Here is a 16686-nt window from a genome sequence, read left to right on the forward strand (position 1 = left end):
TTTCTGTGACGAGAATTATGGGATACGTAAATATGAGGTAAACATAAGACCTGAGCCTGGGCAGAAATGTTCTGCGCATGTGCACGATGTATTTGGGCATTCGATTGAGAAAGTACAACGTTCCATGCGATTACATGCATAATTTTCTTCTGCTTATCGGATTACAGATTGGACTACTTCAGGCCTTTCAATCTGATCGAAATTTGCATCAATTGTATTGATTAAGGTGTTTACATGAAGGTTTTTCAATAACATGAAGGCTTTTTTGTAAGCCATGTTTATAAATATGCTTAATTTACCCAAGGCCTAGTACTGGCTTTGGCTAAGCCTCGAATGTGAAACCAGGCCTATAGGTTCCTCCATTTAGAGACATGTTTTACAGTGTACCCAATAGGGTTGGGCGATGTCCCCTAAATTGGCAGTTGACGATGGTTACGTTAAACCATCGCAATGGACGATGACATCGTTAGGCAGGGGTATTTTAGTTTTTCGTTATTATTCGTTATTTTACTTCATTACTTCCACTTAAGAAGAGTTGTGCACTTTTTATTTTAATATATATCTTTACATAAATACTTTTTTGTACTTAAACCACAAAAGTATGGAACACACAAACTTGATAAATATCTTTATTGGATTAAAGTAAAAATATAAAATCTTACAACGTTAGCACATAGTAGACAGAACAAAAACAAAATGACAAAAAGTATATAATCTTCTGACAGTTGAATGAACAAACAACTGCTTTCATGAGAAAATCTACAATACTGAGAAAAAAGATCTACTTTTTCTTTCCAAAGGAAAGCCTAAACTCTAAGAAACCTTGTATTATTCCAACAGCCTGCTGTTAAATTTATTTGTTTTTTACCTCAGGAATTGTTTTCTTAAGTTATAGTGCAATATCAGACATAGGTATATTGTCATAAAACATACTTTGAGAGTGTGCTGCAACAGTTAATACAATATAAATTGCAACTAGATGAGGTTAAAGTTTGTGAACAAACTTTATGTTGGCTTGAGAAAGCCTAGTCTGAGAGTAATAGATGGAGCTGCAGTTCGGGCAGTTGAGTTAGTTGGGTTAGTTGGGGCAGATGGGTTAGTTGGGGCAGATGGGGCAGTTAGGGCATTTGGGGCAGAATTGGGTGTTAGGGCAGACAGGGCATTTTGGGGCAGAATGGGGCATTTAGGGTAGTTAGGGGTTTTGGGGCAGAATGGGGCATTTAGGGCAGATGGGGCATTCAGGGCAGTTGGGGCAGAATTGGGTGTTTGCAGCAGACGGGGCATTTTGGGGCAGAATGTGGAATTTGGGGCAGAATGTGGCATTTGGGGCAGAATGGGGCAGACGGGGCAGTTGGGGCATTTAGGGCAGAATGGGGCAGTTGGGGCAGATGAGGCATTTGGGGCAGATGTGGCAGAATGGGGCAGATGAGGCATTTGGGGCAGAATTGAACAGTTGGGGCATTTGGGGCAGAATTGGGCAGTTGTGTGTGTGTGGTTGTGTGTCTGTGTGTGTGTAGCATAAACATTCTATGAATGTAAGTCTATGGAACTTTTTTGGGATGTTTGATCGGACGGTTTAGAAGAACAGTAAGTCCGATCCCTTAGAAAAGATATAGCAACTCAGATCAGATTGAAGGTCTGTGCAAAGTTTGGTGGCTGTAGCTTGAAAGCTCTAGGAGGAGTTAGAGTTAGAAATTTTGTAGCTCAGAAGAAAAAGAAGAATAAAAAAAGTTTAAGTGCAACAACAGTATGTTGGCTTTCTCAAAACAACATAATTTAACTTGTTGTTAGTTTAATTTATTAAACCAGTTTTAATTAATATTGTTGACATAATAAGGAGGAATGTTGCTTGGAGAAGACTGAATTCAATCTTGTGTGCACTTGCAGTGGTTGTTACAGTTGTAGCTGTACCTGATAAAAACAAAGAGTAAATGGAACACCATATTAACAAAATCAATCACAAAACCAAAATGCGTTATTTTGTCCTCATTACAGAATACAGCTTGCAGTTAAATGCCTGCTCAGCTTCTTAGACTGTGCGCTGATACAAATAAAGATAAATTCAGAATTTGTGCATATTTTACCAGTTGGCTAAATTGTATGAAATTATACGAAATAATAGTGCAAAAACGTATGGTTATCATAAAAAACAATAACGAAACTCCACCCCTAACCCTGCCCCGAACTCCAACGTCACAAGGGCAAAGGCAAATCGTACAAAAATGTACGAATGTAGTCGTACAATTTGATACAAATTAGTTTTTGATACGTATGGTACTGACACGCTTATTACCATTGAGCAAAAGTGTGGGGAAAAGTATGTTACTTCAGCATTTGATTTGAAATACTGTTAGATTTACCTGTATCGTTGACAGAAACTGAGTTGGGAATTATGTTCAGTTGATTGACTCCTCCTGCTTCCACTGCTTTCACAAGATCATTTTTTATGTCTTCAGGGGTTGGGAGCTCTTGTCCGTAGTTGAATGCTAGTTTTGTTGAAGTAATAACTGACCCAGCCCTGTAATGTGTTTGATACAGTGTCATGTACAGGTAGCAATGTTTTTTGCTTGTTACGATTAAATAATCTGACTATTTAAATCTCTTTCTTTCTGATTCTCTCTCTCACACACACATACAAACACAATGTACAAGAGGGACTGCAATATTATGCATTTACCTAAAGCTCTCGACATTCAGTCTCAAGAAGGCAGGATACTTTTTTTTGTAGATTGGTTCAAGCTGAAACATAACAAAAACAATTACTAATTAAAGTTTGATGTTTAACCCTTTAACTACTCAAGGAAGACCTCATTTATGTCTCTTTTGTGAATTGAGTGGATTTCAACTAACCTCATCCTTCACAAGCTTTTCTCTTGCTTTAAAGCCAGGAGAGCTTTTATCTAGGAGGTCGTTTGTAAATGTGTCAGAGGAGCTAAACACAAGTTTTGTCAGTACCTCAGCTGCTGCAGGAGTAATAGGTACTTTAGCTTTGGTGAATGTTGTGCCTGCACTTACAGTTGATAAGGAGGAAATAGTTTTTTTGTCAGTTGTTGCTGTTGTTTGTGGCACCGCTGTGGTTACAAGAGCTCTTGTTTGTCCCGGTGTCCGTGTCGGTGTCGTGGTAGTTCCTGCGGCCTTGGAAGTGAGGGTCGTGGAAATGTGAGGTGGAACTGTTGTCCGTTCCGGTGTCGTGGTAGTTCCTGCGGCCTTGGAAGTGAGGGTCGCAGAAATGTGAGCTGAAACTGTTGTCCGTTCCGGTGTCGTGGTAGGTCCTGTGGCCTTGGAAGTAAGGACCGCAGAATTGTGGGCTGGAACAGTTGTCCGTTCCGGTGTAGTGGTGAGTCCTGCCGCCTTGGAAGTGAGGACTGCGGAATTATGGGCTGGAACTGTTGTCCGTTCTGGTGTCATGGTAGGTCCTGTGGCCTTGGAAGTGAGGGTCGCAGAAATGTGAGCTGGAACTGTTGTCCGTTCCGGTGTCGTGGTAGGTCCTGTGGCCTTGGAAGTGAGGACTGCGGAATTATGAGCCGGAACTGTTGTCCGTTCCGGTGTCGTGGTAGGTCTTGTGGCCTTGGAAGTGAGGGTTGCCGAAATGTGGGCTGGAACTGTTGTCGGGTCTGGTGTAGTGGTCGGACCTGCGGCCTTGGAAGTGAGGACTGCGGAAATGTGGGCTGGAACTGTTGTTCGTTCCGGTGTTGTGGTAGGTCCTGCGGCCTTGGAAGTGAGGACGGCAGAATTGTGGTCTGGAACTGTTGTCCGTTGCGGTGTCGTGGTAGGTCCTGTGGCCTTGGAAGTGAGGGTCGCAGAAATGTGAGCTGGAACTGTTGTCCGTTCCGGTGTTGTGGTAGGTCTTGTGGCCTTGGAAGTGAGGGTTGCCGAAATGTGGGCTGGAACTGTTGTCGGTTCTGGTGTAGTGGTAGGACCTGCGGCCTTGGAAGTGAGGACTGCGGAAATGTGGGCTGGAACTGTTGTTCGTTCCGGTGTTGTGGTAGGTCCTGTGGCCTTGGAAGTGAGGACTGCGGAAATGTGGGCTGGAACTGTTGTTCGTTCCGCTGTCGTGGGAGGTCCTGCGGCCTTGGAAGTGAGGGTCACAGAAATGTGGGCTGGAACTGTTGTCCGTTCTGGTGTTGTGGTAGGTCCTGCAGCCTTGGAAGTGAGGACTGCGGAATTGTGGGCTGGAACTGTTGTCCGTTCCGGTGTCGTGGTAGGTCCTGTGGCCTTGGAAGTGAGGGTCGCAGAAATGTGAGCTGGAACTGTTGTCCGTTCCGATGTCGTGGTAGGTCCTGTGGCCTTGGAAGTGAGGACAGCGGAATTGTGGGCTGGAACTGTTGTCTGTTCTGGTGTAGTGGTAGGACCTGCCGCCTTGGAAGTGAGGACTGCGGAATTGTGGGCTGGAACTGTTGTTCGTTCCGGTGTCGTGGTAGGTCCTGTGGCCTTGGAAGTGAGGGTCGCAGAAATGTGAGCTGGAACTGTTGTCCGTTCCGGTGTCATGGTAGGTCCTGTGGCCTTGGAAGTGAGCACAGCAGAATTGTGGGCTGGAACTGTTGTCCGTTCCTGTGTAGTGGTAGGTCCTGCGGCTTTGGAAGTGAGGGTCGCGGAAATGTGAGCTGGAACTGTTGTCCGTTCGGGTGTCGTGGTAGGTCCTGCGGCCTTGGAAGTGAGGGTCGTGGAAATGTGAGGTGGAACTGTTGTCCGTTCTGGTGTCGTGGTAGGTCCTGCGGCCTTGGAAGTGAGGGTCACAGAAATGTGGGCTGGAATTGTTGTCCGTTCCGGTGTGGTGGTAGGTCCTGCGGCCTTGGAAGTGAGGGTCGCAGAAATGTGGGCTGGAACTGTTGTCCGTTCCTGTGTCGTGGTAGGTCCTACGGCCTTGGAAGTGAGGGTCGCAGAAACGTGGGCTGGAACTGTTGTCCGTTCCGGTGTCGTGGTAGGTCCTGCGGCCTTGGAAGTGAGGACCGCGGAATTGTGGGCTGGAACTGTTGTTCGTTCCGGTGTCGTGGTAGGTCCTGCGGCCTTGGAAGTGAGGACTGCGGAATTGTGGGCTGGAACTGTTGTTCGTTCCGGTGTTGTGGTAGGTCCTGCGGCCTTGGAAGTGAGGGTCGCAGAAATGTGGGCTGGAACTGTTGTCCGTTCCGGTGTCGTGGTAGGTCCTGCGGCCTTGGAAGTGAGGACCGCGGAATTGTGGGCTGAAACTGTTGTCCGTTCTGGTGTAGTGGTAGGTCCTGCGGCCTTGGAAGTGAGGACTGAGGAATTGTGGGCTGAAACTGTTGTTCGTTCTGGTGTTGTGGTAAGGCCTGGGGCCTTGGAAGTCAGGGCCGCAGAATTGTGGGCTGGAACTGTTGTCTGTTTCGGTGTTGTGGTAGGTCCTCCTGCCTTTGAAGTGGGGGTTGCAGAAGTGTGGAAAGGACCTGTTGTCTGTGCCATTGTCATGCTAGGTCCTGTAGCAGTTTGCGTACTAACTGTAAGTAGAGAAGACAAGAAAAATTTTAAATCCATGTTTACATGAAAAAATGCAATAATTATTATTGCAATTAGTGCAATTTTTTGACATGATTATGTGATTATTTTACTTACTGATTAAAATGTTCATGAAGATAAAAGCTTTTCCTTCCATTCTGGATATAATAAAATGCTGATGATATGTAGTGCCTGCAAATGAAGCAAAACTGTATATAACTATAATTTTTAATATACTCTGTCGTCTTAAGTATGCTACTGTTTTTCAGCTTAAGTTTGGTTTAAGCTTTTATTGAACATTTGTTTTTCTATTTTAAAGCTTTTGTTCGCTTTGAAAGGTTTTACTTGGTGTTGTGAATAAAATAAGAAACAATCAGGGTACGGAGCTAGGTTGTTTTTGATTGAAAAGGGGGATATGACTTATTGTAGCCTAGTGTGATGTGATAGTGTTATTGGTTTGTTCTGGGTAGTAAAGCTGCTCAAAGTTCAGTTGTCGAGGTATTGGAATGTTTCCCAGCACCTTTTGAGTTTAACTTTTGATGTTAAGATCCTGCTCTGCTCAGATTTACAACAGAGTGTGTCACACACCAGTCACAATCAATTATTACTGTAAACAATGAAGCTCAAAGAGGATTTTAAGTGTTTCTTACTTTTTGGTTTTAAACAGAATGTGAAACATCTGTAAGAAGTGTGAACTTAAGCACAATTGTGTACAATTTATTTCAGCTTTCTTGACTAGTGTGGAGTTGCTATAAATTATAAAAATAAAGTTGAAATAACTTAAAAATAATAATTCCACTTAATTTTTATTATTTAGAGCAACTCCTCACTAGTCAAAAAATAAATACAAAAAATAAGTTAGTAGATTCCAGACTTTGTGTTAAACTGTTCTTACACACTCATTCCGCATAATTGTGTGCGTATTCACTGTTGATAAATGAGGCCCCTGATCTTCTTTTTAATTTTATCAATTTTTGAATACGGCCATCAAGCTACATAACTTTTTCATGACTTAATATTAACAGAAGTATTAGTATTAGCTGAAATCTAATTTAGATGTATCACATAAACTCTAATTTTTTTATTAATACTGTTTCTTTAAGAACAGCTGCAATGTCCTGTGACTGCAAAAAATGGCAATAATGTAAATTCAGATATGCTTAAAGATACACAGCACAAAATGCATCTCACTTAGTAACAATACACTGAACAAAAATACTGCCATCCTAAACTTAATGGGGCAGTTTCCCGAACAGGGATTAGACTAGTCCTAGACTAAAATAAATTTAAGAGCTTTCCAAACTGAAAACAACTTGCACTGACATAGCTTAATCTCCTTAGATCTGGATGTCCCCATATGTGGACATTAAATTTTATTGTGTTTGCACCATAATACTTAATTTTATGTAACTGGAACCTGTTGTACACAAACTTGGACACATAAACTGCTTCATGTTCTTAGAAAACAATTTGGTTATTATATTTATTGGTTCTTCCTAACCCCAAAATAGCTGGTAGAAATCTGAAAAAAGACAAACCAAAACCCGTGTCTTAGGAGGTTAAAATACATGAGTGCCCTGTGTTTTGTCTCAAAATGCACAAAAGTTATGTTTTTAGTAAGGCATTTAAACCATGGCCTAATCCTGGTTTAAGCTAATCTCTGTTTGGGAAACCACCCCAATAAATCTAAAATTGGTTTAATATATAAAATAAGATTAATAAATTAATTAAACATTCAATGTACAAATAAAATTTACACAAATATTTTTAAGGAAACATGTAGCCATAAATCACTCCTTACCGATTCTTGCGCAGATAAATGGATTACATTAACCGTAATTAATATCCAATATGGGCAAAATTGCTTGAAGTTATGTATTAGCCTTGTATCTGTTCTGGCACCTGCTCTGACTGATCTGTTCTGAAACTGCCATATAAATAGAGTACAGTGACGTCTTAATTAGGGCTGATCGTCAGGGCTTGGCTGTGGTTTTCCCTAGGGCAAAAATTTTGTTTATTTTAGTTTTTAATTACACTGAGCATTCAGATTTACTGTCAAGGATTAAGGGACATGGAATTGGTTTCACTGCTGCATTGAGGTTTCTCCGCTGTATTTTCCTTTAAGGCCAGACGAAACACATCAACTGACCAAAATTAGGTGACTGACACTAAAAACTAGGTGACTAGCTACTACTAAATATCAGACCAAAAACCTCATGACATTACAAACATGTTGCCACCAATAAAAACATATAAATCAATCAATAGTGATTCTGACACCGCTTTCATCTATTGTACAGGCTTTATTGTGAGGTATAAGAGGAATTAAAAGTATGCTGGTGCAGAGCCAGTGGCCACCTTGCCTCAAGCAGCAATGTCTTGATGTGTGCAGGAACTTATAGTCAAATGAGAGATGAAAAGAGGCGTGACGTGTCGACTTGAGTAGGCGTCACTAGACCCCTTTTACTGGGGCACTTGCCCCAGTGTAAATCTTTTGTGCCCCTGTGAAAATCTCAAGTTTACATTTTGCAATTAACTAGTTTATTAATTTACAAAGATAATTGCGGCGAAAACTGATATATATATGCAATGTAGTGATGCAGCAGTCGCACTGACACATAAACGCACAAATCCATGCACGCGCGGGCGTGTCTGCATTTCTAAATAATAAAGCTAATCTTATTTTCACTCAATCACTATTGGCTTCTGTAGATAAACAACAGAAATGTTTTGTGCAAAGCAAGGGAAGTTGTTTAATTGCTTTCCCTATGTCTAAAATTACCTGCACTCTTAAAAAAAGGTGCTAGAAGGACTTTTTTGTCGAAATGGTTAACTATAGAACCTTTAAAATCCTTTTGGTTCTTTTAGATGTGAGGAATGAAGACATGCCATTTCACTTAATACTCCGTCTCCTCCGTCCTCACATCTTTCCTCACTTGCATCCTAGGAGGGTGGAGCTAAGATGCAAGAAAGTGAAACAAGGAAAGGAAACAAGGATGCACAAATAAGAATTGCAGGGTCACACATAAATCATTTCCAATTTATGACTTTTCATTTGTCAAGGTGCTTTCAAAGAGTGCACATAAACCCCAGAGTAATGCAAGTAGGACGTAACAATTGAATGAAACTTTTCAAAAAAAGCAAAACAGAGGAGGACAAATATTGGAGGAAAGTATCAGATGTTCATTATTTGCAGCAATAATCTGACATTAATTTGATTTCTAACAGATTTATTAGTTGACATTATTATAGTGACGTAGGTGACATCTTTAACTATTGTTGAATCGATGTCATGACCAACTTAATCGTTTCTCAATGCATCATACTTTGGTGGGTAAGCAGCAGGTGGTTAAGTTATGTTGTTGTATGGGAAATAAAATCTTTTATTTTGTTGGATGGACATTGTTAAACAATATGCTCGTTTTTGTACAAATATTGGAAATTAAAATAGGACATTTTGTGAAATGCTTTATTTTTATGTAAGTCATATTGCACAATTCAATTGTTTAAATGAAAAATAGAACTTGAAAAGACTTAAATAAATAAATGACACTGTATCAATATAACACTGCTAAATTGTATAATATATAAACACTAGGCTGCTGACAGTTTAGGTGTCTCTATATAGCATCTCTCTGTGTTAAATCTTTTGTAATAATGCAAAAAACAATCTATTACAGAACATACAACCTTGATACATGTATATTCGATTAAAATAAAATAAAAAATCGTTAGCACAACTACACAGAAATAAAACTAATGACCAAAGTATTTTATCTTCTAGCAGTTGAACAACATACTGTTTTAATCAGACAATACACATAACAGAACATCTACTTCCTTACAGAAGAATGTATAAAATCAAAAAAAGTTTCCCTTTGTTTTATTACAACGATCTGCTGTTAAATTAATATATGTTTTCTCACCTCAATAACTTTATTGTTAAGGCAGTGTGGTATATCAGGCTTATGTTTGATTAAAATTTGCTGTTTGTTTAATTTATTAAAGCATATATTGCTCACATTTGTTGATTAAGGAATCTCCAGGTAAAGTCTTGATATTGTTGACATAAAAATTAGAAATGTTGCTTGGAGAAAACTGCATTCAATCCTGGGTCCACTTGAAGTGGTTTGATTTCGTGTCGTCGAAACGAAAACAGTTGTTGCTGCAGTTGTAGCCGTAACTGTTAAGAAAATGGCAAATTAGATGGAAAAAAAACAAAACGATGTGAAATATACAGAGAAGTATAAACTGCATTAATTCAGACAATGTGTTGACTATCTGTGTCCTATCCTCATTTCTGTTATACTCGAGGTATATAAGCTATATGTTTTACAATATGTTCTATGTTCAAGTTTTGTCACATTATCTACATAAAAATAGTTAGACAATACTATAACAAATAAAAAAAAAATAGTAATGCAGTATAATTAAAAAAAATATGTTTACCTGAACTGTTGACTGTGATTGAGTTAGGAATTATTTCCAGCACACTGGCTCCTCCTGTTTCCGCTGCATTTACAAGATCGTTTTTGACTTCTTGAGTGGTTGGGTACTGTTGTGTGTAGTCGAAAGCTAATTGTGTTGAAGTGATTATTGACCCAGACCTGTAATATATAAGACTGAGTGTCAGTTTATTAAAATCACAGTTTTTGAATCTCTCTCCATCCCAAACCATGTACAATAGGGATCTCAATATTCTATATTTACCTAAAGCTCAAGACAATTAAACTGATGAAGGCAGGATACTTGCTTCTGTAGATTGGTTCAAGCTGTAACAAACAACAAATATAGTCACTAAATATAATGTATTGGCATCTCTAATTCAGTAATTGCTGTCTCTTCTCTTTGAGGAATAGTTCACCAAAAAAGGATGATGGTTTTATGATGGATGGATGTGCTTTTTAGAGCTTCAACATGTTGCCAAACATATAAGGAAATATAAAGTAGTAAGAGACATTTTTATTAAAGTACTAGGGAGGGTAGAAACCTTAGAAATTAGAAATTTTCTAATATTTGGGTGAACTGCTCCTTTGAGTGTTTGAGCAGTGGCGGCCAGTAACTTCTCTTAAGAGTGGCAAGATTTAAAAATATGTGTTCAGAGTGTCAAGTATGTGACGACTCATGTCAAAATATGTGTTTGTTGCGTCATGTGAACCATGGACATTATGCGTCATTTCAAAATACGTGCCTGCCAGAGTATGTGAGCGGAGCGAAGTGAAAAGAATTATCGTTGGTTTGTTAAAATATCAATGGCCACTCACAGTCCACTGCAGTTCTGTAGCAGAACGCTCAATTTATTGTCCTACTCTTATAAAGCATATGGCATAAATGCATAGGCGAAGGGTGAATTAACTCCAGGGTAAGGATAATAAGGATTCAAATAAATTTTTTAAATTCCACTTTGCAATAATTTAATTGTTTTTCTTCATGAACACAAGCTAGATTGAAGTGATTGGTGCTCGTCTTTTGCAGTGCCGAACTTTAAACGCCGAACCGGCATATTTACCCTTTTTTGTTTGCCCTCGAAAATGAAATCACCAGCTGCCACTGTGTTTGAGTATGATTTTATCAGTGTCTCCCTTTTGAACTGTGGATCTTGACTTACCATGTCTTTTACAAGCTTAGCTCTTGCCTTGAAGCCATCAGAGCTTGAATTGGAGAGGTCATTTGTAAACGTTGCATTTGAGCTAAACACCAGATATGTCAACACCCGAGCTGGTGGTGCAGTAGTAGTTCTAGTTGCTTTAGTTGGGGTAAATGTTGTTGTTTTGGATGTTGTGCCTGCGATAACAATTGAAGTTGAGGAGGAAGTGGCTGATTTCGGAGTTGTTGGTGGTCCATTAGTGGTGGATGCTTCAGCCACGTTTGTTGTGGTGATTGAGGATGGTGTTACAGCAGAACTAACTATTAAACTAACTATTGAAGAAGGAGCAGTTGATGCAAGGATAGTCCCTGTTGAGTGTGTTGCTGTTGTGGTACCACCTACATTGTTGGTGATTGTTCCTGCAGCAGTGGTTGTGGTTATTGAGGATGATGATGTAGATGCTGCAGCTGTACTGGCAGTTAAAATTTTAAAAGCAGTTGAAGAGGGAGAAATTGAAATAAAGGTAGACCCTGTTGATTGTGGTGCTGTTATCGTATTAGCATCATTAGTGGTAGTTGTTTCAGCAATATTTTTTGTGGTTATTGACAATGGTGTTGTAGATGTTGCTGCAGTACTAACAGTTGAACTTTCAGATGCAGTTAAAGATGAAATAATTGCTGAAAATGTAGACACTGTTGAGTGTTGTACTGTTGTAGTATCACCTCGATTGCTAGTGAATGTTCTTGAATCAGTGGTTGTGGTTATTGAGGGGGATGATGTAGATGCTGCAGCTATACTGCCAGTTAAAACTTTAAAGGCAGTTGAAGAGAGAGCAGTTGATGCAAAGGTAGACACTGTTGATTGTGGTGATGTTATGGTATTAGCTCTATTAGTGGTGGATGTTTCAGTAACATTTGTTGGGGTAATTGAGGATGGTGTTGTCGATGTTGGTCCTGTACTAACAGTTGAACTTTCAGTTACAGTTGAAGATGGAGCAGTTGATGCAGAGATAGACACTGTTGATTGTGGTGATGTTATGGTATTAGCTGCCTTAGTGGTGGTTGTTTCAGTAACATTTGTTGTGGTTGTTGATGATAATGTTGTAGATGTTGGTGCTGTACTAACAGTTGAACTTTCAGTTACAGTTGAAGATGGAGCAGTTGATGCAGATATAGACACTGTTGATTGTGGTAATGTTATGGTGGTTGTTTCAGTAACATTTGTTGTGGTTGTTGATGATAATGTTGTAGATGTTGGTGCTGTACTAACAGTTGAACTTTCAGTTACAGTTGAAGATGGAGCAGTTGATGCAGAAGTTGACACTGTTGATTGTGGTGATGTTATGCTATTAGCTGCATTAGTGGTGGTTGATTCAGTAACATTTGTTGTGGTTGTTGATGATACTGTTGTAGATGTAGGTGCTGTACTAACAGTTGAACTTTCAGTTACAGTTGAAGATGGGGAAGTTGATGCAGAGATAAACACTGTTGATTGTGGTGATGTTATGGTATTAGCTGCATTAGTGGTGGTTGTTTCAGTAACATTTGTCGTGGTTGTTGATGATAATGTTGTAGATGTAGGTGCTGTACTAACAGTTGAACTTTCAGTTACAGTTGAAGATGGAGCAGTTGATGCAGAGATAAACACTGTTGATTGTGGTGATGTTATGGTGGTTGTTTCAGTAACATTTGTTGTGGTAATTGAGGATGGTGTTGTCGATGTTGGTGCTGTACTAACAGTTGAACTTTCAGTAACAGTTGAAGATGGGGAAGTGGATGCAGAGATAAACACTGTTGATTGTGGTGATGTTATGGTATTAGCTGCATTGGTGGTGGTTGTTTCAGTAACATTTGTTGTGGTTGTTGATGATAATGTTGTAGATGTAGGTGCTGTACTAACAGTTGAACTTTCAGTTACAGTTGAAGATGGAGCAGTTGATGCAGAGATAAACACTGTTGATTGTGGTGATGTTATGGTGGTTGTTTCAGTAACATTTGTTGTGGTAATTGAGGATGGTGTTGTCGATGTTGGTGCTGTACTAACAGTTGAACTTTCAGTTACAGTTGAAGATGGAGCAGTTGATGCAAAGATAGACACTGTTGATTGTGGTGATGTTATGGTGGTTGTTTCAGTAACATTTGTTGTGGTTGTTGATGATAATGTTGTAGATGTTGGTGCTGTACTAACAGTTGATCTTTCAGTTACAGTTGAAGATTGGGAAGTTGATGCAGAGATAAACACTGTTGATTGTGGTGATGTTATGCTATTAGCCGCATTAGTGGTGGTTGTTTCAGTAAAATTTGTCGTGGTTGTTGATGATAATGTTGTAGATGTAGGTGCTGTACTAACAGTTGAACTTTCGGTTACAGTTGAAGATGGAGCAGTTGATGCAGAGATAGACACTGTTGATTGTGGTGATGTTATGGTATTAGCTGCATTAGTGGTGGTTGTTTCAGTAACATTTGTTGTGGTAATTGAGGATGGTGTTGTCGATGTAGGTGCTGTACTAACAGTTGAACTTTCAGTTATAGTTGAAGATGGAGCAGTTGATGCAGAGATAGACACTGTTAATTGTGGTGATGTTATGGTGGTTGTTTCAGTAACATTTGTTGTGGTTGTTGAGGATGGTGTTGTAGATGTCGGTGCTGTATTAACAGTTGAACTTTCAGTTGCTGTTGAAGAAGGAGCAGTTGATGCAGAGGTAGACACTGTTGATTGTGGTGATATTAAGGTGGTTGTTTCAGTAACATTTGTTGTGGTTGTTGATGATAATGTTGTAGATGTAGGTGCTGTACTAACAGTTGAACTTTCAGTTACAGTTGAAGATGGAGCAGTTGATGCAGAGGTAGACACTGTTAATTGTGGTGATGTTATGGTGGTTGTTTCAGTAATATTTGTTGTGGTTGTTGAGGATGGTGTTGTAGATGTCGGTGCTGTATTAACAGTTGAACTTTCAGTTGCTGTTGAAGAAGGAGCAGTTGATGCAGAGGTAGACACTGTTGATTGTGGTGATATTAAGGTGGTTGTTTCAGTAACATTTGTTGTGGTTGTTGATGATAATGTTGTAGATGTAGGTGCTGTACTAACAGTTGAACTTTCGGTAACAGTTGAAGATGGGGAAGTTGATGCAGAGACAAACACTGTTGATTGTGGTGATGTTATGCTATTAGCTGCATTAGTGGTGGTTGTTTCAGCAAAATTTGTCGTGGTGGTTGATGATAATGTTGTAGATGTTGGTGCTGTATTAACAGTTGAACTTTCAGTTACAGTTGAAGATGGAGCAGTCGATGCAGAGGTAGACACTGTAGATTGTGGTGATGTTATGGTATTAGCTGCATTAGTGGTGGCTGTTTCAGTAACATTTGTTGTGGTTATTAAGGATGGTGTTGTAGATGTTGGTGCTGTACTAACAGTTGAACTTTCAGTTATAGTTGAAGATGGAGCAGTTGATGTAGAGATAGACACTGTTGATTGTGGTGATGTTATGGTGGTTGTTTCAGTAACATTTGTTGTGGTTGTTGAGGATGGTGTTGTAGATGTTGGTGCTGTACTAACAGTTGAACTTTCAGTTGCTGTTGAAGAAGGAGCAGTTGATGCAGAGGTAGACACTGTTGATTGTGGTGATGTTATGGTATTAGCTGCATTAGTGGTGGTTGTTTCAGTAACATTTGTTGTGGTTGTTGATGATAATGTTGTAGATGTAGGTGCTGTACTAACAGTTGAACTTTCAGTTACAGTTGAAGATGGAGCAGTTGATGCAGAGATAGACACTGTTGATTGTGGTGATGTTATGGTATTAACTGCATTAGTGGTGGTTGTTTCAGTAACATTTGTTGTGGTAATTGAGGATGGTGTTGTCGATGTTGGTCCTGTACTAACAGTTGAACTTTCAGTTACAGTTGAAGATGGAGCAGTTGATGCAGAGATAGACACTGTTGATTGTGGTGATGTTATGGTATTAGCTGCATTGGTGGTGGGTGTTTCAGTAACATTTGTTGTAATTGTTGATGATAATGTTGTAGATGTTGGTGCTGTACTAACAGTTGAACTTTCAGTTACAGTTGAAGATGGAGCAGTTGATGCAGAGGTAGACACTGTTGATTGTGGTGATGTTATGGTATTAGCTGCATTGGTGGTGGTTGTTTCAGTAACATTTGTTGTGGTTGTTGATGATAATGTTGTAGATGTTGGTGCTGTACTAACAGTTGAACTTTCAGTTACAGTTGATGATGGAGCAGTTGATGCAGAGATAGACACTGTTGATTGTGGTGATGTTCTGGTGGTTGTTTCAGTAACATTTGTTGTGGTTGTTGATGATAATGTTGTAGATGTTGGTGCTGTATTAACAGTTGAACTTTCAGTTACAGTTGAAGATGGAGCAGTTGATGCAGATATAGACACTGTTGATTGTGGTGATGTTATGGTGGTTGTTTCAGTAACATCTGTAACTGTTAAGAAAATGGCAAATTAGATGGAAAAAACAAAACAATGTGAAATATACAGAGAAGTATAAACTGCATTAATTCAGACAGTGTGTTGACTTTGTGTGTCCTATCCTCATTTCTGTTATACTGGAGGTATATAAGCTATATGTTTTACATTATGTTCTATGTTCAAGTTTTGTCACATTATCTACATAAAAATAGTTAGACAATACTATAACAAATAAAAAAAAATAGTAATGCAGTATAATTAAAAAAAATATGTTTACCTGATCTGTTGACTGTGATTGAGTTAGGAATTATTTCCAGCACACTGGCTCCTCCTGTTTCCGCTGCATTTACAAGATCGTTTTTGACTTCTTGAGTGGTTGGGTACTGTTGTGTGTAGTCGAAAGCTAATTGTGTTGCAGTGATTATTGACCCAGACCTGTTATATACAAGTGTCAGTTTATTAAAATACATTTTTTTAAATCTCTCCATCCAAAACCATGTACAATAGGGATCTCAATATTCTATATTTACCTAAAGCTCAAGACAATTAAACTGATGAAGGCAGGATACTTGCTTCTGTAGATTGGTTCAATCTGTAACAAACAACAAATATAGTCACTAAATATAATGTATTGGCATCTCTAATTCAGTAATTGCTGTCTCTTCTCTTTGAGGAATAGTTCACCAAAAAACGATGAATGGTTTTATGATGGATGTATGTGCTTTTTAGAGCTTCAACATGTTGCCAAATATGTAAGGAAATATAGAGTAGTAAGAGACATTTTTATTAAAGTACTAGGGAGGGTAGAAACTTCTTAAGAATTTTCTAATTTTTGGGTGAACTGCTCCTTTAGGGGTTTGAGCAGTGGCGGCCAGTAACTTCTCTTAAGAGTGGCATGATTTAAAAATATGTGTTCAGAGTGTCAAGTATGTGACTCATCATGTCAAAATATGTGTTTGTTGCGTCATGTGAACCATGGACATTATGCGTCATTTTAAAATACGTGCCTGCCAGAGTATGTGAGCGGAGCGAAGTGAAAAGAATTATCGTTGGTTTGTTAAAATATCAATGGCCACTCACAGTCCAATTTATTGCCCAACTTTATAAAGCATATGACATAGATGCATAGGCGAAGGGTGAATTAACTCCAGGGTAAGGATAATAAGGATTCAAATAAATTTTTTAAATTCCACTTTGCAATAATTTAATTGTTT

At 39.2% G+C, this 16686-nt stretch overlaps 1 protein-coding gene across 1 annotated transcript; it reads right to left on the bottom strand.

Annotated features, from left to right (window-relative positions):
• Positions 1-1353: 1353 nt before the first annotated feature.
• Positions 1354-7372, bottom strand: LOC135785710 (uncharacterized). Its single transcript, XM_073814344.1, has 6 exons — positions 7253-7372; positions 5569-5643; positions 2851-5453; positions 2678-2739; positions 2361-2518; positions 1354-1911 (listed from the first exon to the last, which is right to left on the bottom strand). Exons 2-6 carry the CDS (start codon positions 5606-5608, stop codon positions 1793-1795), a joined length of 2982 nt encoding a protein of 993 aa, XP_073670445.1. The 5' UTR covers positions 5609-5643; positions 7253-7372; the 3' UTR covers positions 1354-1792.
• Positions 7373-16686: the final 9314 nt, after the last annotated feature.

The sequence above is a fragment of the Paramisgurnus dabryanus genome, chromosome 4, assembly GCF_030506205.2.
Source record: "Paramisgurnus dabryanus chromosome 4, PD_genome_1.1, whole genome shotgun sequence".
Taxonomy (NCBI): Eukaryota; Metazoa; Chordata; class Actinopteri; order Cypriniformes; family Cobitidae; genus Paramisgurnus; species Paramisgurnus dabryanus.